At 53.9% G+C, this 23,553-nt stretch overlaps 11 protein-coding genes and 1 non-coding gene across 12 annotated transcripts; 3 read left to right on the forward strand and 9 right to left on the reverse strand.

Moving 5' to 3' along the window:
• Positions 1-59: 59 nt before the first annotated feature.
• Positions 60-2,055, reverse strand: QC762_205720 (uncharacterized protein; the record flags this gene model as incomplete). Its single annotated transcript, XM_062887466.1, has 3 exons — positions 60-745; positions 808-1,802; positions 1,823-2,055. 3 exons carry the CDS (start codon positions 2,053-2,055, stop codon positions 60-62), a joined length of 1,914 nt encoding a protein of 637 aa, XP_062745577.1.
• Positions 2,056-2,874: 819 nt separating this feature from the next.
• Positions 2,875-2,964, reverse strand: QC762_0037290 (uncharacterized protein; the record flags this gene model as incomplete). Its single annotated transcript, XM_062883314.1, has 1 exon — positions 2,875-2,964. The coding sequence occupies one exon, from the start codon at positions 2,962-2,964 to the stop codon at positions 2,875-2,877; it is 90 nt and encodes a 29-aa protein (XP_062745578.1).
• A 118-nt stretch (positions 2,965-3,082) lies between these two features.
• On the reverse strand, positions 3,083-4,328 carry YOP1 (ER membrane protein DP1/Yop1; the record flags this gene model as incomplete). The annotated part of the gene is made up of 5 exons (XM_062887467.1): positions 3,804-4,328; positions 3,500-3,715; positions 3,418-3,443; positions 3,254-3,349; positions 3,083-3,197 (listed from the first exon to the last, which is right to left on the reverse strand). Exons 1-5 carry the CDS (start codon positions 3,855-3,857, stop codon positions 3,083-3,085), a joined length of 507 nt encoding a protein of 168 aa, XP_062745579.1. The 5' UTR covers positions 3,858-4,328.
• Positions 4,329-4,467: 139 nt separating this feature from the next.
• On the forward strand, positions 4,468-4,541 carry QC762_0037310. The gene has a single exon. It is a non-coding gene; the product is annotated as a tRNA-Val (tRNA).
• Positions 4,542-4,568: 27 nt separating this feature from the next.
• On the forward strand, positions 4,569-8,067 carry QC762_205740 (uncharacterized protein; the record flags this gene model as incomplete). Its single annotated transcript, XM_062887468.1, has 4 exons — positions 4,569-5,422; positions 5,539-6,112; positions 6,167-6,460; positions 6,522-8,067. Exons 1-4 carry the CDS (start codon positions 5,407-5,409, stop codon positions 8,065-8,067), a joined length of 2,430 nt encoding a protein of 809 aa, XP_062745580.1. The 5' UTR covers positions 4,569-5,406.
• A 547-nt stretch (positions 8,068-8,614) lies between these two features.
• QC762_0037330 (uncharacterized protein) lies at positions 8,615-9,148 on the reverse strand (the record flags this gene model as incomplete). Its single annotated transcript, XM_062883315.1, has 1 exon — positions 8,615-9,148. The coding sequence occupies one exon, from the start codon at positions 9,146-9,148 to the stop codon at positions 8,615-8,617; it is 534 nt and encodes a 177-aa protein (XP_062745581.1).
• Positions 9,149-9,747: 599 nt separating this feature from the next.
• QC762_205760 (uncharacterized protein) lies at positions 9,748-10,893 on the reverse strand (the record flags this gene model as incomplete). Its single annotated transcript, XM_062887469.1, has 1 exon — positions 9,748-10,893. The coding sequence occupies one exon, from the start codon at positions 10,891-10,893 to the stop codon at positions 9,748-9,750; it is 1,146 nt and encodes a 381-aa protein (XP_062745582.1).
• A 277-nt stretch (positions 10,894-11,170) lies between these two features.
• Positions 11,171-15,451, reverse strand: GLG2 (glycogenin glucosyltransferase). The gene is given in 8 exon segments (XM_062887470.1): positions 11,171-11,786; positions 11,865-12,017; positions 12,085-13,680; positions 13,754-13,842; positions 13,901-13,928; positions 14,082-14,914; positions 14,924-14,975; positions 15,408-15,451. Coding segments are annotated over 6 exon segments (2,112 nt in total). The 5' UTR covers positions 14,121-14,914; positions 14,924-14,975; positions 15,408-15,451; the 3' UTR covers positions 11,171-11,579.
• A 1,323-nt stretch (positions 15,452-16,774) lies between these two features.
• Positions 16,775-18,217, reverse strand: QC762_205780 (uncharacterized protein; the record flags this gene model as incomplete). The annotated part of the gene is made up of 1 exon (XM_062887471.1): positions 16,775-18,217. The coding sequence occupies one exon, from the start codon at positions 18,215-18,217 to the stop codon at positions 16,775-16,777; it is 1,443 nt and encodes a 480-aa protein (XP_062745584.1).
• A 1,138-nt stretch (positions 18,218-19,355) lies between these two features.
• QC762_205790 (uncharacterized protein) lies at positions 19,356-20,581 on the reverse strand (the record flags this gene model as incomplete). Its single annotated transcript, XM_062887472.1, has 2 exons — positions 19,356-20,462; positions 20,516-20,581. 2 exons carry the CDS (start codon positions 20,579-20,581, stop codon positions 19,518-19,520), a joined length of 1,011 nt encoding a protein of 336 aa, XP_062745585.1. The 3' UTR covers positions 19,356-19,517.
• Positions 20,582-21,210: 629 nt separating this feature from the next.
• Positions 21,211-23,457, reverse strand: QC762_205795 (uncharacterized protein; the record flags this gene model as incomplete). Its single annotated transcript, XM_062887473.1, has 2 exons — positions 22,010-23,457; positions 21,211-21,924 (listed from the first exon to the last, which is right to left on the reverse strand). The coding sequence occupies exons 1-2, from the start codon at positions 22,181-22,183 to the stop codon at positions 21,211-21,213; spliced, it is 888 nt and encodes a 295-aa protein (XP_062745586.1). The 5' UTR covers positions 22,184-23,457.
• Positions 22,566-23,490, forward strand: QC762_0037390 (uncharacterized protein; the record flags this gene model as incomplete). Its single annotated transcript, XM_062883316.1, has 3 exons — positions 22,566-22,729; positions 22,993-23,166; positions 23,238-23,490. 3 exons carry the CDS (start codon positions 22,566-22,568, stop codon positions 23,488-23,490), a joined length of 591 nt encoding a protein of 196 aa, XP_062745587.1.
• Between the last annotated feature and the right edge of the window lie 63 nt (positions 23,491-23,553).

The raw sequence follows: 23,553 nt of genomic DNA on the forward strand, positions 1-23,553 counted from the left end.
AAAAAAAGAATAAAAAAAAAGAAGAAAAAAAAGAAAAAAATCTCATAACCCATAACCCATCAAACCCCCCAAGCCACCCCCATCCCCACCACCGCAGCCAACACCCCCCAACGTACAAGCACCTTACCCTCCCCAGAAGGAATATGCGCACTCCCCTGGAAATTACAAACCAACTCCCCATTCTCCCTCCTCTGCCCATAATTCCCCTCAAACCCCAGCCCCCCAGGCTGGGGACACCCAAACCCCATACTCGCCGGACAGCTCCTCACCAAATCATAACACAAGTCCTCACACGGCAGCAACTCTTTATACGGCCCCGGCCTAATCTCCTCGTCTATCCTCGTGTTCCGACTCGAGTTGAACCGTGTAATGTTCGGCATGCTCTCCAACTCCTCCTTACTTAGCATCTCCCCGTCCGGGAACGGCTGGGATATCGCCCTGGCTTGCAGATAAGGGGCGCTGTTGCCAAAGTCTTCGCAGCGAGGGATGGTGACGGAGCAGAGCCAGTTCTTGTAGGCATTGGCGCAGTCGTCGCAGGTCCTGACGAGGGAGTACCGCTGTGTGGGCCCAGCTTCGCACTGGATCTGCTGGAGGGTGAGGTTAAAGTTGACGTAGAGCTTGGCCGCGTGGTCGTCGTAGAATCTGGCGAGCTGGGTCGAGTTGCCAAACGACGGGTTGGAAGGGACGGAGTAAGCTACCTCGTTGCAGAATTCGAGGTCGGTGATGAGGGCGCAGTTGCCGTGATCTATCATAATCTCTCATGTTAGCCTCACCACTTCAACAAAAAGACCAAACAAACAAACCCACCCGACTTAGTCGTAAAATCAACCGGCTTGAACACCTCCACCCCCCCGCCTCCCCCCTGGTCCTCCCCCCCTTCCTGCCTCTTCCCCAAACCCAACCCCCCCCCCTTCCTCTCCCTCGCCAAAAAAGCCGTATAGTTCGTATCGGCCCACAACCCATTAAAGAAAAACTGCTGCTTCGGCAACCCCCCCATCCCCCGTCTCGTCATACTACTCCTCACTTTCCCCTCCTCCCTCCCCCCCCTCACCCCCGCAATCATCGCATTCAGCTTCAGCCCACACCACGAACGCTTCAACCCATCCAACCCCCTATCCGTCTTATTATGCGCAAAAAGCACATACGGATACGGCTCCATGCTCATAATCTTCTCCTGCACCTCCGGATCCCTCTCCGTCGTCAAGTTGTGCGTGATCAGCAGGGCCCCCTGGGAGTCACTATCCACCCAGATGAGATCCGCGTCATCCTGATCGTTATACGCAAAGTAATACCCCTCACCCGAGACCGCAATCTCAAAGTTGTATTTCCCCTCAAAAACATCCGACACGTTCGGCGCGTGAACCGCAATGTAAACATCCTCCGTGGCCGTGAAGTTGAAATTGACAGCCCCCTCCACAAACGGCAACATATGCTGAGTCGACATGTCCGCCAACGGTCCGGGAGCCTGATACTCGGCCGACTTTGACACAAAAAGCGTCAACTGCGGCGGTTCCATCTCTTTCGTCTTGTCCGGTTCGATAGCAGTCGGTTGTTTGCAAGTGTTGACCGAGATGTAGATCGTCCTGCTGGAAGCCTGCCTCTCTCCCAACAGCCCCTCCTCTTCTTGTTCACCTTCACCCTCACCTCTCAACTCCAACTCCCCCCTTCCCGCCCAGCAAGAACCGCCAAAGGAAACCAAAACCTCGTCGTGCTGCCCTCCTCCAAGTCCATAGGCGTAGGGTCCGTGTTCTCCAGCTTCAACAACCCGTCCGCTGCCCGTCCAATGATGCTCCTGTCGAACCCTATGAAGTCCGGCTCATACATCGGCCCGCCCGCCGGGAGGTTGGGCGTAAAATCGAGGTCGTCATCGAATACAATCGGTAACAGCCGCGGCGGCCGGTCGAGCTCGGCAACGGCAAAGTGCGGCGAAAAGAGGCTCAAATACAACAAAACCAACAAGCAAGACGCAGCAACCGAAGCCGCCAACCGTGACTGCAACGGGCTCAGGTGCATCGCGCAGCAAAAGTATCCCCTCGATGATTGGCAAAAGTTCATTGTTTGTTTGGGCTGTTGTTGTGAAAATATTCCCCGTCTCCGGCGTGGTGGTTGATCTTCGAATGCGCACCCAGAGCAGAGTAGACAGACCCCGGTAGGTAGGTGACCGAGGGAGGCCGCCCGGTTTATCGTAACATGCTACTACTCTGCAAAAGGGATCGTATAGATTCGAAAATGCGCAGCGTGTTTGTGAGGGAGAAGAAATCGCTCGTACTTTTCGTTAATTGTCGGGGTCGTTCGTCGTGGAAAAAAAGGTTCGGGTGTGTTTGTGGTGGTGTAAGTGCAGATAGACAATCTGGAGCATTAGCAGCCGCGTCTAAAGGGTTGATTGATGGTTGCCGCCTCGGCAGCCCGGGCCCTTGCAGTGGCGCCAAGGAACGGGCTGCCAAGAACCCGATGGGAATTGGGACAGGGGGCGATCCCACAGAATTACGTATCCTTTCACATGAAACACTGAGCCAAAAAAGGTCCATGCTCACCATGTCGATCTATCCAAAGGATGATGCCATACACGACACACTCCGATATATTCCCCCCCCTTTTTTTTTTTTTTTTATAAAAAAAAAAAAAGAAGAAAAAAAAGGCGGCCGTAGTGTAACCCCTCTCTCTTCTCATCACTCCTCCCTGCTCCATCCCCCCTCCTATTCAGCGTACATACACAGTAGAATCCAAACAACGCGGACGAATCTATTCCGGAAAAATTGACCAATCCCGAAAGGAAAATCCCACATAAAGGTTGAATCCGTGAGCACCAGTGTATCTAACCCCTCCCTTGAACCCTAGAAGATACCCTCCCATCCCAAGCCACCATGCATGTGTCTACCATGTCGTTTGGAGTTTCCAACCTTGCCGCCGATCCGCGTGGCCTGCGTCGTAAATCATGTCCAACGTCAAGAAGGAAACGGGCATCTGAATGCTTTTTGTTGTTTCACTTATCTCCTCGAAGCTAGCTAGACCCCCACGCAAAGCCAAGTAGATATCTGCTTTGCACTTTCACAGGAGAGGTCCAGCAACCGATAAGACCCATTTACTCGGTGTGGAGATCGGCCTTCGCGCGGAGGCCGCTGGCGGTGGAGCCAGAGGTCTGGAAGTGGCGGGAGAGGGTAGGGGCGAGGAAGGAGCGGAAGATGATCTCGGCACCCCTGATGTTTTGGTTAGTTTTGGGTAGATGCGGAAGCAAGGGGAGGCAGCAGCTTACTTGAAGGAAGGAAGAGAGAGCCAGAGAAGGAAGATGAACTTGAAGGTATAATAGAAAGGAACCCAGTAGACGACGCTGATGAAGCTCTCCAGGACGCTGGAATTGGTTAGTATCAATGTGTTTTTCGGAGCCCGACTTCTTGGGCATCAAACGAAAGGCCTTACGTGAAGAAAGAGAAGACAACCCAGTACTGCACAAGATGTCAGTCATTGATACCAAAACTTTCAGCACACCATAGACACTTACGGTCAACCACTGGGTATCATCGTGCTTGTCGGCAGAGAACAAGGCACCGAGGGAGTAGTAGCCGGGGATGACAAAGCCGGCGATGTTGGTCAGGAGCTGACCGCCGAGGTTGAGGAGGATGAGGAAGAAGTAGAGGGCGACGGAGCCAAGGACGGCGTAGGCCTTGGGGACACCGGTTTGCTTCTCGAGGTTGATGAGAACGGGGTACTTGGAGAGCTGCGAGACGGTGGTGTGAGTACAAGCACGAGGCGCAAGGCAACAACAATGTGAGGGGATTCGGATTCGGGTAAAGACGGAAACGCACCTCCTTGTCGAGCTGGCCAACGTAGACCTGGGCCTTATCCTGGGGGGAAGACATTGTTGCGAGTTGGTATAATGCGATCGTTGAAGATGCTGCTAGCCGGTGTGGATTGTCAGAAGATATTCGGAAGAAGGACGCTCAAGGTTTTAAGGGGCCAAGACTCGCAGGTCTGAGGTTGGGCACTGCCCGAGTGGGGAGTGCTTCAGAAGAGTAGGAACAGGAGAGGGCCCGGCAATTTCGGCGGGGAAGCTCTGGCTGGGCCACGAGCTCGTCGCACGTCTAAAAATACCCTTTTGGATCTTGACAAGGCCGGGGAGGGCAGGGAGGAAGAATGAGGGGCTTACCTGGTACTTTTGTTGCGAAAAAAAGTTGAGTGAGGTGCTAGTGATGGGCTATGTTGCAAGAGCAAAAGTGTGTTTTTCTGTAACTGTGTGTCGGGAGGTTGGGAGCTCAGGAGGTGAGAGGAGCCGATTTGTTATCAGAATGGAGCCGAACGACGGTGGGAGGGTGGATGCAAGGTGAGCAATGACGACTGATACGTGTGCACTTGGCAGCTCTCTTCTCCTGTTTTCAAACTCGAGTCCGAAGGAGGGGTAGTCACGTGCTCTCTTTCAAAGAAATTACAGTCGTATAGGCTATCTCCACCCCAGCAGACATCCAATTCTCTGGTTTCGTGGTGTAGTTGGTTATCACGTCAGTCTAACACACTGAAGGTCTCCAGTTCGAGCCTGGACGAAATCAATCTGATATCCTTTTTGACATTTTTGGTTCAGTCATTTCCAGCTCAGATCTTATCTTTTTATCTTGCTCAGACACTTGGATCTGACCTTTCCCATGACCACGCTGTGATGCGCGTCTGCACACACGGCCCGTTGACACAGACAGCAGGTGACAGTGATTGACTGATGTATGGAAAGAGACAATATGTGCCTAATCGAGGTTATTATCAGCTCAACGCGAACCGTGTCTACCAAGTCTAAAATTCCAGGCATTGGTCTTCTGAAGTATACAGCTGCATACTTGCTCGCTTCTTGATGTGCACAGCTACCTGATAGATATTGAGAAACACTGTTCAGGCCACCGATGAAAGATATCCCAGATCAGAAGAGATACACTACGAGACGGTATACAACTCATGATATCAGCAGCATGTCTGTCTGCCATTGTTTTCATCTCAAAGACGCTGTTGTTTCTGTCGAGGTCATGAAGCGAGCCAATGGCACAGCGTCAGCCAGCAATGTGGGGGGTGGATGGTGGGTGGTGGTACGTGCGGGGAGGATGACCACAAGGAGGTTGGAGCGCATTGCCCCGAGCAGCGCCTGTGTTTGTTGATTTCTTTCTCTCCTCATCCCGTGGAAAATGCGCAAGACTTGCTGAGCACCAACGCCGCTTACCGCGCTGCACGTTCCGCTCCACCTGCACCTGCACCGCGCCGAACAGACAACCTCCATATCGAATAGATCGAGTATCGCGTATCCAGGTCGCCTTTGCGTCCATCATATCTCCATTGTCGCAACCAGGCAGGGTGTCCATCTTGGTGTTTTGAGCTAGCTAGCCGACAGACCAAAGCAAAGCAAAGCATTGCCTGTCGACGAAAGCGGTGGCAATGGACTCGACCCACGGTAAGGGACCCATTTATTATTAGTATTTGTTTATTCTGTTTTGTTCAATCGTCAAAGTCAAAATTCGTTCTGTTCTGGGACTCGCAAATTAAATCCCTTCTCCTTTCTATATCCAGATCCTCTGTCGCTTGCCAAGGCGAGAAAGCGGCCACGGTCGCGAGGCTCAACAGCATCCATGCATAGTCACACAACACAGCCCAATATCGAGCATTCTTTTGCCGACAGTCAAGATGTCTACGGTTCCTCACAGTGGATGCCGGCCAGCGACCACCAGCACACCCACGGCCTGCCACAGCTGACCCCCGAGGACCTGCTGCTGGCGTCACAGCTCCAGACCGGCCGTGACTACGCCAACGAGCCACCACTCAACGCCTCGATGCAGAGCGTCGCCTTCCACCACAGCCACAGCATGAGCCGCCAGTCCATCTCTGCCGACTCCTTTGCCGGCAACACCAGCTTCGACGACAGCCAGATGTTGGACCGTGACGGGAACGACGACGGGGACTCGTTCAGCGGCTTGCAGCCACCTGCCAAACCAGGGTCGAGGTCGAGCGCAAACAACGAGATGGAGATGAGGCAGCTGTTCAATGCCAGCAAGCACCGCACCTTGCAGGATGTTGCCTTGGAGCTGCATGGAAACGAGAGGGGCCCAAACTCGGAGCGGACAAGACAGGTGTTCGCGATGCTTTGGTATGCACGCACTGGGCTCTAGCATTGATGATACTCGACGACTGACAGCGGTAGGATTAACTCGGTGTGCTCCAAGGGGAAGGGCTCGGTACCAAGGGGGCGCGTGTATGCCAACTACGCGTCGCGTTGTGCCACGGAGAGGATCACGGTCTTGAACCCTGCCAGCTTTGGGAAGCTGGTCAGAGTTCTCTTTCCTGGGCTGAAGACAAGGCGATTGGGGGTGCGCGGAGAGTCAAAGTATCACTATGTTGGCTTTAGCCTCAAAGAAGAGCTTCCCGAGCCAGAGGCTAATAACACACAACAAACGGTACCTCTAGGTGACAATATGTCTTTCACGCAAAACTTCAAGTCAGTTTTCACCCCCCCTTTCACTTTCACAAGGCGGCCGTCCACCTAACCAAATCCACAGCACGCTGCCTAACAACGACGTGTCGACGAGATCAGAACGAACAGCGTTTCCCACGCCAGATCTCGGGAGTCAACCAGGACTCAAGGCTCCTCGGTCTCGCGAGTTCCAGCACAGTCTCTACAACCAACCGCAGGTGTCCAGCTTCGACCAACTGCAACGGACGATGGACAAGACGGCGAAACGGCTCAAATTCTCCACCGACACGGGCGAGGCCTTTAAACAATCAGATCCGCTCATACTTCCTAGGATCGAACCATTTTTACCAAGCGGCACAGATGCGGACGCCGCCAAGTCTCTCACAGCCCTGTATCGATCACACTGCACATCTCTTGTCGAATGTATCCGTTACTGCAAGGAAAAGACGTTTTTCCATCTTTTTACTTCGTTCCAGGGCACCCTCACCATGCCCGTCCAGAAGCTCTTTTCACACCAGGCCATCGCGCCATGGATCGAGGAATGTGACTTTATCTTGTACCAGCGCATGATGCGGATAGTCTCAGGCCTCACGCTGCAAGTGGTCCCCAAGCCCGTCCTCGACACGCTGAGGAGCATATCCGAGAGGCTTGTTCGTCACATTAGAGAGTCGTTCCACGGCCAACCGGCCCATGTATTACGAGCCAAGGAGGCGCCCGCCGCCCTCTTTGCCGGCCTTCTCGACCGGGCCTTGCGAGTCAACCTCACGGCCCACGCGGCGGCAAACATGCTGTCGAACCCGGCAAACCGAGACCTGATGTACGCGGAGTTCATCTCTATGATTAACGTTCGCAAGATTTCCGAGAGCATACCGTCGCGGGGCATGGACGACGTGGTGAATGTGTTGCTGACGGAGATGAGGCACCTGCTGGATCCGGTGAATGTCCCCTGGGATATTGAGTGTCTGACTGTTCACGGGGATGTGCCTCCGCAATCGAGGCAGTCGCAGGAAGCTGTTCAGGATGACACGAGCGCTTCTAATGTGTTGGATCGGTGGGTTAACTTCCTGAGGTCTTTGCCGGCGAGGTTTCCGTATGCGTCGGCGACGGATGTTGTTTGGTGTGCGCAGCGGTTGGGGACGGCGCTGATGAGGGATTTGACGATTGGGCAGGGGAAGAGCTTTGGGAGCTGGTGGGTGACGAAATGCTGGCTGGATGAGATGGTGGAGTTTATGGCTGAGCAAGGGGGGTTTATGCAGCAGAGGGGGTCGGGGGGGTTGGGGGTTGGTTTGGTTGGGGATGGGCGTGGGGGGCTGAGTGTGGCTAAACGGGGACAACAGCAGAATATTGGAGGAGGAGGGTCGAGGTATAGCAGTGGGAGTGATGATTTTCATCATTTGGGGGGGAGGAATGGTGGGGGGGAGCATGATGGGTTGTTGGGTGGGGGGCAGCCGGATAGGGCTGTTTTTCCTAGTGGTCCCGGGACAGGAGTAGGGGGCCAGGGAGGGCAGCAGAATCCGGATGATAGTGGGATTGGGATTAGGACGCCGGATGAGGACTTGCCGGGGGAGAAGTTTGGGAGTCCGGTTGGGGGGGAGGGGGATTTATTTGGGGAGGGAGGGTTGGATTTGTAGCATGGGGGGGGAGGGGGGGGTGGTAGCAGTACGATAAAGGGGAGTTTGCGGGGGGTTTGTTTTTTGTACCAGTGATTGTGCTGGTTATGTGTGTTATGAACTATGATATGGGGTTTAGCGTATGGATTTGGGGGTTAATGTGTGTCACTTTTTCTTTGTTTCTTTGTTTTTTATTCTTGAGATGGTGTGGTGGTGTTTTACTTGTTGGAGTGGTACTTGCTTGTTGTTTAATGTTTCTGGTGGTTACGTGGGCTTGGGAGGGTTGGTTGGTTTTGCATACGGGAGGGAGGGGTAGGAGGGTTTACCTGTCGTTGCTGCTGGGAATCTAAAAATGATGGGAGGATGGATTTCCAGGTGGTTTACATTTACAAAGGACGGAATAAGTTGCGGTTGTGAGAAGGGGGAGGGTGGATGGGAAATGAATGGATATTTGTATATTCTGTGGTCTGATGAGTGCAAAGATATCCTGTTTATCCTTCCTCCAATCATTTGCTTGACTGCTGCTCGTGTTTTGTTATAGGTGTTTGTGTTTGCGTTTGTCGGGATGTCACCAAACCACCCAATGCTTCCAATCCCTCCTCCTCCTGGGATGTTTTCCTCTGCCCCTTTCCCCAATTCTGTTTGATGAGTTTGGCTCTGGTCGGGGATACCGCCGCAGGGAACCAAATTCGGGCTCGCGCCGGGGCCAGTCGTAAGGGTTCTCTTCACCTTCGCCCCAGATGTCTTTTGGGTTGAAGGCGCCATTGCTGTCAGCGTTTGGGTCTGCCGGAGGTTCAGGGGGAGTGTTGAGGGGTGTGTCCCTTAGTGAAGGGGGGACTGTGCCGATGGATTTGTTTGGTGGTGGTGGTGGTGTACCTTTCCGTCCTCCCAGCCCTTCTTCCTGTGTAGGGATGTGAGGCGTGGTCATTGTTTTGAAGATCTGATCTTCTATTGTTTGGGGGGTGTCCAATAGGGGAGGGGGAGGGGGAGGGAGGACGAGTTCATTCGAGTGGGTGTAGCGTTGTGGTGTTGGGGTTGGGAGGGCTGATGTTGTCAGGAGGAGGGTGGTTGTGAGGATCAGGGCTGGTGATGATAGTTTCATGGTTGACATCACTTTAACAAACATATAAAAGAAGATGTGTTTCTTTCTTTTAGGTATCCAGGATGAGGAAATTGATTGCCATTATTGAATCATGTCCATGTGGCAGACACTTATACCATTACCATCTCGCTCTCACCATGCCGACTACCCGGCACACTGACATGCCCAGGAACACTTCCCAATATCCAGGCTACACACATTGCTGCATTTATGCGTTTGAACCAGTTTTGGAGGTCGGCGGGCGATATTTGTCCAATCCGGCTGAATTGCATCTGCCACCTCCCAAGAGTCTCGGCACTCACGCAGCATTGCAGTCCGTAACCGATCGATTGATGGGGAAGAGGCCATAGCTGGAAATATAAATTACACGTGTTGGTTTACCGTGACTTTTGGCTTGCTAGTTGTATTCTTAGTGATGGGACATATCCGCTGCCCCGTTCTGAGGAGGAACATACACTCAGAACATGCAAGATGAAAAGCATCGAAAATAAAACCAAAATGTTCCACAAGGCTGTGTAAACTGACAGTTTGGCTCGAATAGTCACACCGATCTAACCCGTATCCACAGATCTATCCTCTTGTCGTTCCAGTCACCCTCTCTAATTAATCTTCCTCACCACCAACTCCCCCCTCTCATCCCCCTCCAACTCCAGCAACCCACCCGCCTCCAACTTCCTCTTCCACTTTGTGCTCTCATACCTCGCCAACACAACCGTCATCCTCAACACCGACTCCTCGCTACTCTCGTGCTCCTTCACCCCTCCCCCCATAGCCGTAAACGTCCACCTCCCAAACGCCCAATTCAGAATGTACCTCCCGCTCTGGCTCTTGGTCACAGGAACATCCTCATCCGAATTCTTCACCTCCCCCTCCCCACCCACAGTCAGCACAGCCTTAATCCTATAAACCTCATCCTTCGGCGCCTTCCCAAGCAACCCCATCAGCTTTCCCGCATCCACCCCTTTTCCTTTTTGCGTCCCCTTCAACTCAACACTAAGAACCTCCACCTCATTCCGATGCCCATGATCATGTTCGTGCCCCCCCTCCCCATTTCCCCCCTCCCCTTCCACCAGTCCAGCAGCGAGACTCGAATCCAACCCCAGCAAAACCCCAACCTCGACCCTCCCCCTATCACTCCTCACCCTAGCAGTCTCAACCTCCAAATCCCCCAACCGATCCACCACCTCCTCCACCCTCCTCTCCCCAACACCCTCCCACTTGTTCAACACCACCAAATCAGTATACCTAGCCTGCAGCCTAGCCGTGAAGCTAACATCCTCATACCCCCCCCAATTCTCAACATCAATCACGCTAACCACCCCATCCAACACCCACTCCCTACCCCCCGTCTCCCTCACCAGTCTATTAACCTCCATAGCCAACGTGGCAGGGAACGCACTCCCGCTCGTCTCGATGATGACCCTGTCCGGTCTCGCCGTTTCCCTCATTTCTTTCAAGGCAGAGGATAAGCTGCCTACCAAGTTACAACAGATACACCCGTTCAGCAGTTCCTTAACCGAGGAGATGGAAGAAGACGAGGCAAGCTGGCTGTCGACTGCGAGGTCGCCAAACTCGTTTTTTAGGAGCGCCAAAGTGTAGTTTGGATTCAGGGCCCGCAGTTGGGGGAGGAGGTTGAGGATGAGGGTTGTTTTGCCTGCTCCCAAAAAGCCGGTGAGGATGGTGATGGGGATTGGTTTTTGTTCATTGTCACCGTTGGGGGTGGTGGAAGGGTGTAGGTCGCCCATCGTTGGCTGAGAGTTGATATGTGATGTGATGATAATGGCAAGATGTGTGATTGTCTAAGTGAAAAGTGAGAGATGAGTTTATGAGCGAGCAGTTATCCAAGTCAAGAAAACGACTCGAGTAACAAGCGGCGACGTCGGACAAGACACACACACCCAAGCTTGAGTGGTGGCGGGGTGATAAGCGATAAGAGCTTGGCAGCTTTGCCCCTCCATCACAAACTACCTACCATCCTCATACTTCGTGTTCCTTGCATTGTTTACATTGCCTAAAACACTGCCCTTTACAGCGTCATATCACGTAAACACTACTGGCCCCGATTCATGGTCTCATATTCACAAACACTAGTTCATACCTACAACCCACACAAACGCACTCATCCCATCTCAACCACCAAGTGACGTCATCCACCGTGCTCAAAAGATCATTGAAATAAAAACATTGAAACTTTGCTCAACTTCGCTCGAACTCTGCCAAAAGAATTTCAAATGCTTCATGTGCCGTGATAATTCTGATGTGTTCAATGCAGGAGCAGACGAAAAAAAAGAAAAATACCAGTCTAAAACAAAAAGCCACTCGACGCATGCTTGCCATGCCATCCCAGCCAAGCAACAAACCCCCCCCCAAAAAAAAAGACCACCCTTGACCTCCCCAGGCCCCTTTTCATCCCGTATCATCCTCAAGCCCTCTAGGTCTGCAAAACGTCAAGGTCCTCCTCGGTCGGCTGCGCGGGGGTGTCCTGTGTCAGATAGTCCTCGCCCTTCTCAAACATGGCTCCGGGTCCTTGGTAGGATGGCACGGCAATCGTCGCCGTCGTGCTAATGCTGGGGGAGCGCGACTCCACGGTCCTGGGCGTCGTCTGTCCCGTCACCAGCTCGGGGGCCTCTGCTAGAATCTTCTCTGCCGGGTTAGGCTTGATCGGTCTCGGGCTCACCACTGGAGGCGAGGGGGCAACATAAGTAGGCGACCTCACATCTTCGGATCCGAACGGCAACGGACGGTGGGGAATCTCCTTTCCATCCACACTAATGCTATCCTGGCTCTGGCCGGTTCCGCTGGCACCCAACTTCTCCAACAAGACCTCGGATTGTTGCTTGGCCAACTTTTGGAGTTGAGCAGCCGGGTCCTTTTTGTGTCTCGGTTAGTCAAGCTCGTCTTGCAGCGTCAGCATACCCCGATCATCAAATACATACCCATTCGTCTTGGGCGGGAACGCCCTCGGCAGCAGGCAGCTGTTGGCCATTATCATCAGCGTTGGCCCAGAACTGTCGCCTCCTGACCGGTGCGGGCGTGACCGGAAGGCTCGGACGGTCGTCCTCGGTAGGGAAGTCGGTTACCTTGATGGATCCTCTGCGCTCCTCGCTTGGCTCCTCCTGGCGTTCGCCGGATGTCGATCTGCCTGGGCTTGCCGCCAGAATCTGGCTCCTAGACCTGCGGTGTCTCTGCATCGAGTCAACATAGCGGTTAATCTGGGGGATCTCATCCCACGCGTTGCTTTGGTTCAACGAGTTCCAGGCGGTTCCGCCGGGAGAGGGGGCGGTTCGGATGGCTGGACCTATAGGCGTAAACAATGGGTTTCTTCTTCCCACAACGTGTCGTCTTTGCTCACCAGGAGATTTCGGGGCCGGAGTCACGGGGGCCAAGGGGTTCTCAGCAAACACGCGGGTGGGGCGAGGCGCATTGTTTTCCCACGGGAAAACAGACTTGGGCTGATCGCGCTCGCTCGGTACCGAGTACCACATGTTGCTGGGAGGGCTGGGGTAGCGGTCGGGTGCCTGGAACTGCGAAGTGTCTCTGGACATCTCGTAGTGTGTGCGGGGGAAGTTTGCAGCCTCGGGCCCGGAATCGGTTGGGGGTGAGCTCCTCTGGGCATCCCATCCTGTTTGCGGCAACGTCTCAGTATATGCACCTCCAGATTCATTCGTCACCTTGGGTCCCGCGGAAGTGTGTTCCTCCTGGTGGATGTGATCCTGACTCTCATGATGGACATGATGGTCTCCAGAGTGGGCAACATGATCCTGGTTCCCCTGGTGTTCCTCTTGCGAGGGGGTAGGGGATTGCTGACCGTTGGGTTCGCCAGTGGGCACGACATAACGGGTCGTTGGGTTGTATTCTCCCTTGACAAAGTGCTGAACAATGCTGGGCGCGTGCCCGGCCTGCCCCGGAGTTAGTGATTTCTTTCGGCCGCTGCGGTCCGGACCTACCTCTTTGTGGTAGTGTCTGTCGTAAACAGCCCACCACCTTCCGGTCATCTCATCGAAGGGTCCGGCGTCCGTGGTGTTTTCGCGTCCCTGCCTCCACGGCTTGTCGGCTCCAATGAAGTGCACCATGTTGATGCTGCCCTGGAAGTGGCGGTAGGCGGGAACATATTGGTAGTGAGCTGAAGGCGTGACGTTGTAGGTGAAGCTGAGGCGGTTATATGTGTTTCCAAAGTGCATGTTCAAGAGGCCCTGATCGGCGCCGTCAAACGAGATGCCGCGTTCGGCCATAGCCATCATGGCATAGTAGTCGCCCATGTTGGGGGTCAGGGCCATGACACCGGTGTTGAACAAGTCGGGCCATCCGATATCGGGAGCCGCCGAGAAGGCATGTGGGAGATCGAAGAGCTCATCCACGGCTCTGTAAGCAACCACGTCGGCATCAATGTAGACAATCCTGCGGAACTGGGTCTGCTTCCACAGGTTGATCTTGGTAAAGGCCGAGTGGAGATCCGGGCGGTTCATCAAGAAGAGGTTGGCGGGCTTGCCATTGCGGATGCGGTCGACATAGATGACATAGTCATATACAGTCTGCGCACCTGTTAGACCGCTAGTTTTGTGAGAAGTGGTTTCTGAAGGAGCTTGCCTTGAGCGTAGCGATAACCTCGGTCGAGACGGTGTCTGGTGTGACAAGGATGGCGAGCTTCTTGGTGGTGCCGGCATCGCGCAACGAGTGGGCAAGGACAAGAGCACCTGGCAAGGCCAATGTTAGCACAAGCATTCAATCATAAGCATGTAGGAGCAAACCCACCGGGGAGATATGTGTCCGTCAGGAGGAGCTATTCACAATGGTTGTTTTAGCATCTATTCGCAAGCTGCGGGGTTGTCCCATGTGGTCCTCCACCCAACACTGTCGTCTGCTCCTGATACACCAATACCAGGCGCAACAAGTGATGATAGCCCATCCAACCGTGGTGAACGACATCACTCACACTTGCGTACACGTCCTCCTTCTTCGTGCCCGTGACCATAGCGGCGGTGTATTAGATGTCGAACCTTGGGGGAGCGTATGTGCGTGGTACGTGATGTGTGTTGAGCAATAATGGTACAGAACAAGGCAAGTGGAAGATAGCAAAGCAGAAGAGCCACAGACAACAAAGACTTGAAGACCAAAAATAAGAACGGACGAAAGTTTGTCGGGCCCGAACTGTAGATGTTTAAAGATGCAGGCAGGATGCGGCAGGAAGACTGGACGAAGGCGACTGAAGAGGATGGAAATGGAGCTAAGCAGCTTCCCTAGCTTGTTGTGCCGCAAGCGCTAATAATTGACACCCCTGACGTCTGCCCCATCGGTTATTACCTTGGGTACCCTACCACTACCACCACCACCACCACCATCAAATCACCTGTTGCCTGACCGGCCCATGGCGATGTGCAACCCAACGGCACCTTTTGATAATTCCTTCTTGCAGCCTGCAGCATGCGGCAGCTCTTGCATCGAAGCAGCAGGACCCGGTGCAGAGCAGCAGGGCTACCGCAGGTCTTCTTGTCGCGATGATCTGTTTGGTTCTCCTTCCTGTGATGCTACGGCCCTCAAGAGAGTGGACATCAACCTTGGGCATTCTGTATGGCTTTTTCCAGCGTCTTTGGGTATCAAGAGACGTTGTAACCAAGAGCCCAGTGGGGGAGATCTCGCCTGCCAAGATTTGGACGTCAACACCGTTTTTGATGTTTCATTTTGCGAGACACCTCATGGGTGGTGGCTTGCAGAGCGTCCCTTCTACGCGTCTGCAGCATGCCGCCACTGGTGGCGTGAGTGCTATAACGACGATAACGACGATAACGTTGGCTACCGGGAAAGTTTTGTTTCTCAGTATAGTGTATGTCTGTAGCTGTCAGCGAGAACTCTTTGCATTCTTTCCTACCTCGGCCCTCCTTCTCTACCAAAACCCTCAACACCAACCCCTCCCAGTCCCAGCTCCCCTTCCCAGCCCAGCGGTATCGCTAACACTTTCTTGCCTGCCGGGATCAAGAAAGCAAGCACCTGACAGGCGCCCAGGGCTCCACCATGGCGTTGGGCAAAGAGATCCAGTGGGGTCCCTTCACCATCAAAAAGCGGAGCCAATTGCATCATCAAATTCTCGCTCAATCCTACCCCGCGGCCAAATGCCCCGCATTCCATCGCATCTCACCGCTAAGTGGTTGTGGTGTTTTTTATCAAACCAAACCTCCACTTGGGAACTCACCCCTCAGCCGCTTGGGCTGCAATCTCTCTAATAACATACCATGAGCGATATCAGAAAGAAAGACTCACTCACATAGCATAGCTACCCAACTATCACCCTTCGGCTCGGCCGTATTCTGATGCTAGTTAGCCCCCTCGATCCATCCCACCCTCCGCAGTTACAGCCAGCTCACACTCGCAGCTGCTCTCGAGTGAGGAACTCCACTCACCCGTATCTCTCTCCTCTCAGCCGGCCCACTAGAGATTTGGAAAGATGTCGAAACATCAGTCTAGACAGGCTCCAGTCACACGTGGGGGGAGGCAATGGTGATGGTGTTTTGCGGTTGAGCCCAAACGCTGGACGCGCGGTTTGTGGATGGATGGATGTGAGACGATGAACAATGACCCCTGAGCCCCTGAGCACAGGAGCGCCCTGATAGTGGAAACGTTTGTGAGGTCTTTTGGGGTTGGGCAACTGCCTCCTGGATTAGAAGACCAGACTTGGTGGGCTGGATCTGCTCTGGAAGGTTGAGCAGTTCTGGAGAAGACAGAGGTCGTAGGGTATTGTCTGGGTTGATGTGTGCGGTGCCCGACGAAGAGACCTGAATGTGTCTTTGATACATACTGGACCGGCACCGGCCCCACTTACCGGCGGACGACCAACCACGGACTCGGATCCGGCAGTCGGTTGGAACCCAAGAGAGTTTCGGCCGGTCGAGTCTTCTCACGGGCAGAACTAACTCACCGACACTGATCTTCATAACTGGTGACTCTACGACTTGGTGATATCAACAGATCAGCCTTTCCGACCTTGCGTCACTGCAGCTACTGCCTCTCTGTCATCGTTTTCTCCACCGATCCGTCTCATGTGTCTGGTCACGCTAGTTTATGACACCGAGGCAGTTAGTTGGCTGCACACGCAAGTCAACGATGATCTGCCACAAAGAGGTATTTGCTACCTGTCCAGATACTGGACACCTCACTTTCGACTTTCTCACTTCATAATTCACCACTTGCCCCTGTCTGTTCCAAGTTACTCCATATTTCTCGCTCGCAAATTTCCCGAACCCCAGTTAACTGTTGTCTCACTTTTCCCACCGTCCTCACCACACTCATCCATGACCTACATCTTCAAGTGACACAATTTCCGAACGCGGCTTGGTTTTTAGCCATATCCATTTTGCTCAACCGCTTCTCATCATCCAAGCTCACCACCTCTCACCAGTCCCTCACTCACTCCGACTTTCCTTACCATACTAAGCAAGCACGGCACCCCCCATTTCAACGTAACGAATCCCATGATGAGAAACCTACTTTACTGCCAAAAACCCCCCTGGACCGTTGCATCATAACATCTGTAAATTTCATCATTATAACCTCAACAAGAACATGGCATTTTCCTCCTGAAAAAGCCTTCCCATACAAAATGATATCGTACACATGCCCTCTCCCCCCTTAAACCTACATATCCTTCTTCAACCCATGCTCCGGCTTATGCGTAGTCTCATAATCAACATGCACATACGCCCGTTCCACATCCGGCAGCTCCTCCAGCTTCATCTGCAGCGCCTCCGCCACATCATGCGTCTCCCTCAAGCTCGCCTCAGCATCCATCACCACATCCACCTCCGCAATCAGCCTCGGCCCGCTGTGATACGCCCTCACGGTGTCAATCTGCCTAATCAGCGGGCTATGCGTCACACACACATACGTGATCAGCTGCTGAACCTCCACACTAGCCACAACGCCCACCAACAGCAAAAATTCCGTAAAAGCAGTCCTAAGCCAGAGACCAGAGATGACGACCGACAAGAAAATCGCACCAGCCGGGTCCAACCACCAGATCAGCTTGGAACCGCCAACCGAAGTCAGGATGCCAAACCCGTTGACAAGAAGGTCGTTCCTGTGGTCTTGCCAGAGGATGCGCACTTGGGAGTACTTGTCCTTGATGCCCCAGGTGTAGAGGAACAAGGTGAACTTTGTCGCAAAGGCCGCGCCGACGGCGATGATGGACGGGAGGTGGAAATCCTTAAGTTGGTCCTCCCCGTTGTGCTCCGCCAAGTCCCTCGCGGCAAAAGAAATGATAATCATCGACACGGCCGTCATCAAAAAGCAAAAGACGATATTGCCCACCGTTTCCAATCTTGCTCTCCCGGCAGGAAACCGGTTCGGGTCAACTCTCTTGACTGCCCTGTTGGTGAGAATAAGCGTGACGTTGCTCATTGGGTCGAAGATGGCGTCTGCCATGGTGGTGAAAAGAGACAGCGACCCAGACGAGATGGCGGCGTAGAGTTGGAGGACGGTAAGAACCACGTTGGCAGCCAAAGAGCCCCAGACGGCGATCTGGAACTTGAGGTGATCTTCACCGTGCTCCTGTTTGGCTTCGGCGCGGTGTTCCTCGACCGTCTTGAGCATTCGCTCGATCGTTTCGTTTTGCGCTTCATAAAACCCGCGGAGCTGGCGGGCTTGGGTGGCGTTGCGCCCAAAGGGCTTGATGTATCCAGAGAACTTGCTGCTTTTGTTGGAGCCCGAGCCGGAGCTGGACGGGGCGTCTCGCTTCCTGGACGTGTTCGCCTTGATCTCGGCAAGTTCGGACTCGGTCTTGTATCTTTGCGAAAGGCCGTAGGGGTCGTTGCCGGCGCCGACAAGGGGGAAGCGGCCTGCCCGTTGAGATTCTACCTCGACATCGTCAGGGCGGTGGGGATGGCGGGCGACGGTGGTGTCATCAGCGCCGTCGGTGGCTTCGATGGCGGTGCTGTTGGCGCCGTCTATAGTCATTCTGTTCATGGGAGCGGCGGGGGAGGTTGCGCGCGATCGGGACAGTCGAGGGGTGTTAGCCGTCTCGGACTGGGTCTTGAACGCGTGCGGGTGGAAGGAGATGCTAGCTGATAGATCCGGCTCCATTGCGCCCTGTTTGACGAAATATCGATCCCCGGTGTCAAAGTTGGAAAAAGCTCGATGGAAAAAGCTGCGGTATTTCCTTCCTGATGTAGAGATGAGGGGCCGGGGTCGCAGATGGTAGGTTCCACTCGCGATGTGTCAACGGATGGGTATCGCGATGATCTGATAAGATGAACGCGTGGAGAAACTGTCGTGGGCCGAGTTCAAAAAGATGGGATGAACTTCCCCAACCTTTTTCGATGGCTAAAGGGAAAGGGAAAGAGAGAGAGAGAGACAGACAGACAGAACTGGGGATGTCGCAGACAGACGGTCTTGTACCAGGGGGGGGGTGTTGTTAGAACCGTGCGAACCCCTACCTCAGCTTCGAAACGTGTTTAGCACGATGGGGTTTGCGTCTGGACTCCAGCTTCTCGGATGGTTGATCCTGCCCGCACGGTGTCCACCGTGCAGATGTGATTTGGCAAAGGCCGTCGACAGCTGCTGCAAACGAAATGGGCGATGCGACGCTTGCGTCGGGCGCGCTGCGGGATGATGGCCGGGGGAATAGGAAAAAGAACTCCGCTGTCGGTGCCGGCGGGGAGCTTCCTCCAACGACTGTCCGGGGTCATTCATTGTGATGAGTGAGCGTCAAGGCTAACAAGTGCTGCGAGGCGCATCAAACGCGGGGGGGTGGTTGAAAGTATCATGATTTTTTGATTTTTTTTTTTTTGGAAATTTCTCTTCCGTATCTTCATCCAGGTGACGATAAAGTCGATGTTGAGGCTGAACAGCACCCGATGATGGACGACATGGTTCGATCGTTTCGATTGACCATGGGTGTTTCTTCAGTGGGTTTAAGGAGGCAACAGCGGGGTCGGTGAACGGTGTTGATGAGGGGCCGATATCTTCATTCGCAGCTTGGTGAGGAGGCCTCTTGAAATCGTCGAGATGGCATTTAAATCGAAGCTCAGTTGTCAAGCAATTCCTTGCGGAGGGCGTCTCCCACTTATAAACCGTTCATGCACATGGTTTTGCGGGGCCCCGGACATGAGTCGGGACAGCTCGGAAGCAACAGGGCACTTCGCGGGTGACTGCCGAAGCCATCCCCCGACATGCCAAGACCCACTACTCACTGTGTATCCGGGTGTACACTCGGGCAACCCTCTGTAGAACATCACTTATCATTACGAGGTAGGAATATCCAGGAAATACAAGAGACATATGCTCGTGACCTGACGCAGTCCCGCGCTTAAACCAACCTCTCCCGGCAGGACTACCCAAACCATTCACCACATCATTCAACTTCATTACCCCAATCTGATCGTCAAAGCTTGGCCTCCGTCTTCTGGCTCCCCTCCGCCTCAACGGGCACCACAGCCTCCTGTGTTTGCTGAGCCTTCGGTGTCTCCCCAGCCTTCTTCAACACCTCCTCCCCTCCCCCAGCCCGTTCCAATATCCAACCAGCAACATCCTCAAAAAACTCGCCACTACACTCCCCATCACAATGCAGCTGATGATACCACCCCTCATACGCCCTCAGCGTCCTATCCTTCACCCCACCCGCACACCCCTCAAACCACTGCTTCGTAGCCTCAAACCAGGTCGTCTTATCCGCCGTCCCATGCCCAACCCACAAGCTCTTCACCACCCCCTCCTTCCCCAGCTTCGTCCTCCCCTGCTGCAAATCATTCGTCCTGTCCAACAACCCGGCAAAACCCTCCAGCGTGCCGGTATCATGCATCAGCTCATCCTCCTTGATACTCACTTGCACATGTTGATCCCTCGTCAGATGCTCGACAGCAATCTTATGCGCAAGCTGAAAGTGCGGCATCAACTTCCCCGCCAGTCTTCCAACGGCAATCTTCAACCAAGACGGTCTTTCCTCTGGCGAGAACCCGATAAACGGTGCTTCAAGGAGGAGACCCCGAACCTTCTCCACCAAGGACTCATACTTGGGGTCAGCAGCAAAGGTGAGAACTTGTCCTCCACCCATGCTGTGTCCCATTACGAAGACCGGTTCTTGGCTCCCGGGTGTGCCGAGAAGATGGGGCTGTGAAAGGAAGGCAGCAATGTCTGAGAGAACTTGCGCTGTTGGGCCCGTGAGACCCCTTTCGGCAGGTTTCTTGACTGACCGGCCCCATCCTCGCTGGTCAAAGCCGTACACAGCGATTCCTTTGGAGGCGAGGTGGGAGAAGAAGGCTGGGTAGCGGTTGATGTGGTCTGAGAAGCCGTGGATGAAGACTAGCCTGGCTTTGATGGATCCATCGGGCTATGAGGTGGTTAGCGAGGGAGTAATACGAGTAGGAGAAGGGAACAACGGACAAGCCATGACTTGGTGTAGAGCTCTGCTCCAGAGACGGTAAAGGTGCCTTCTTGTTCGAGGACCATTGTGAAGTTGTTTGATTGACTAGGTAACAACAATGGTGGATGTGATCCGAGATTAAATGGGAATGAAATAGCAAGAACAAAATCAAAAGAAGGCTGGGACTAAAGAGGCATGATGGACGACACGACAAGACATAATGACATTGGTCGCTTTGTCGGAGGGCGTTCCATGTGGGGCTGGGCTGGGGCTTGGGGCGCAGGTCATCCCTCGTTCACGTGCCAATTATTCAACCTCAACCCTTCGACTTCAAGAGTTGCTCTTTCCCTGACTGCCCTGCCTCAGCTCCTTCCTGCAGATGCCCGAGCAGGCAACAGCTGACCACCTCAATTTAGGCGGAAGGCACTTACTTGACTCTCGGCTTCTTCTTCGGCCGATGCCTGATTTTCACCGCGCAACTTTTCAATGCTTACATTCTTCAATCCGATACAAAACCATCTTTGGAATCATATTCAGCGCCATGTAGTTCGCGTTGGTGGGCGATGACGGCCAACAGCCGTTCACACGAGTATATCGACCACGATCTCATGGATAACTCAACTACCTAGTATTCCTATTGGTACCGAACCAAGTCTCGAGTTCCACCGCCACCCCCAATTATTCGAAAAGCCTTGGCTTCCCCTGAGGCTTCTTCTCACCCTTGGGCTCCTTTGTCTCCTGTGGCTTCTGCTTGCCCACAGCCGACGACGACGTCCTGTTTCCCTTTGAAGACTCGAGCAGTTCCATTCCGCTTGGCGTTGCTCCCGCCCGACCACGCCTCCAAGAAACCACCAGTATTCTCCGCCTCCAACAGCCTGTAGTCCCGGTTATAAGTCTCCGAAGTGACGATCTCGTAGGCAAGGCAGTACCCTGGCTGGCTTCCTCCACGGGAGAGGTCCGCGTTGTCACCAGAGCACGCAAAGTTGGCCTGCTTCAAGGCCAGATTACACTCGCTGGCTTGGAGAGTGTGGTTGGCCATCAGGCTTGCCTTGTCGCACTCATGCCTATTTGGGTGGTCTGTCCAGTTCCGCGCGCTGATCCAGGTTGGGACTCGGTGTTCTGGATAGTCGTCCTGGGGGGTGGCCACTAAGAAGAGATCGGATATGCGCACTATGTCGTCCTTGTTTGCGTATTCATTACAAAAGTGCTCAATGGCTGATTCCACGGAACCGGGAGTGTAGTAGTTATCACCCGGAGCGTCTGGACCAGTCCTCCGTGCGCCCGGTGACTTGAGAGGACAGGAGGCGTTGGCGAGCTGGGCAGTTGTGTCGAGATCGAAGTAAAAGTCATGATCGCCTGACGTGGCCAATGCCGGGGCTTGAACTTCTATGTCGGTGGTGTTGGAAATGTTGGGCTCGGGTTCGAGAAACTGGCAGGGGCACTTTTCATTCCTGAGCTTGTCGGAACCGGGTATCTGGATGCCCTTTGCACAGGAAGGCATCGAGAGTGCCTACACCGAGGGAACCGTCGCAGGTATCGCATAACAAGGGGTGCGGCCGTTCTTCTTTGCTTCCATCCTTCATGTCCACTTTTGAGACTGGGCAGGGAGGCCAGGTGCATGGGCAGTTTTCGAGACTGTTGTCTACGAGGCACGTTCCCTGGAGATTTTTATCCTCGCCCACTCCCATACAAGCCTCATCTTCGCAAAAGACGTCTTCGACTTTGAGGCACACGTCTCAAGGGCAGTTGATGATGGGCTCCTTGGTGCAAAGGCCGAGGTAATTGCCTTCGCAGTCGGGCTCAGGGCATTTGGGCTTGTCGTCGGGACAGTCGTCGTCATCCGAGTTAGTCTCAGTATAAATACACCAGATATTTCTTCCCACAGCATCATCATCTCTCCGCATCACTCGCCGTCAAGAGACAGCAATTTGGGCCTTCCTCTTCCTCTGGGCCTTGGGTCTTGCCTGTCTCGCAACCGCGCTACCCCCCAACGAGTACCTTTACTGGATATCTTCAGAATGCTATGATCCGGATCCAGACTTCACAAAGTACCCCCAAGAGGCCTTCTACATGGCCCGCAGTGCAGCTGAGCGACTGGCCGATCCCACCGACACTGACTTCCACACCGTATTCTGGGCTATTTTCAAGACCGAGGTCTCCGACCAGGAGGGGTACCACTACCCGCAGCTTTCGAGGCCGTCTATGGCGAAACGAAAATGGCAGCAAGCGCCATCGTTATAGAAAACCTAAACAGTTTGGGCAATGAATAGGAGAACATCACCAACCGCAACCAAGCCAAAGTGCACATCTGTACGGACGTATCCATCCTCCTTTTCACTTTGGTCTTTCTAATACATATGGCTCTATTAACACTATTAGACCGCGACGACCAGGACCGTTACGAGGATACACGAGACCCGTGCAATATGTGGTATGTTTTTTTTCTAATCTTACCAACCATCCTTCCATCCTTCCCATCTTTCTAACTACTGGCCAGATATATCAAAATCAACAGGGATGCCGTCCTGCCCGTCTTTGCCCTGCTTCACGAGTGGATGCATGCGTTTAGGTATCTTAGCATTGATTATCCCCATCCTGACAATGAGCACACGGCGGGTTGGCAGAATGCCATGAGGCTGGATACGCAGTCGGCTTTGAGGAATGCGGAGTCGTATGGTATGTTGAGTGGGTTGAGTTGGGGGCGGGGGGAATCTGGCCGTTTGCTGACTTGTGAATACTCAGCATTATTGGGACTTATGGCTTCGCTCGCGCTGATCTGACGCCTTCGCTTGGTGGGATCGCTGCTGCTGGGGGTGAGCGCGCGGGCTACACTTTTGACTGGGCGTGGGCGCAGCGGCTGAACGATCAGAAGTGGCAGGCGAAGGTTCCGGATGCTGTGGAGGAGGGCGGTGTTTGGAAGAACCCGGTGATGGTGGGGGAGTTGTCGGTTTATTGTGATATCACGGGGACGAGGCGGACGAGGGGTTACGAGTAGGGGGGGCTCAAAGACATGTGGGTTTCAAGCGTACCTTGCGTTGTCCAGGGTTTCCTGTGGTTT

The sequence above is a fragment of the Podospora pseudocomata genome (assembly GCF_035222375.1).
Source record: "Podospora pseudocomata strain CBS 415.72m chromosome 2 map unlocalized CBS415.72m_2.2, whole genome shotgun sequence".
NCBI lineage: Eukaryota > Fungi > Ascomycota > Sordariomycetes > Sordariales > Podosporaceae > Podospora > Podospora pseudocomata.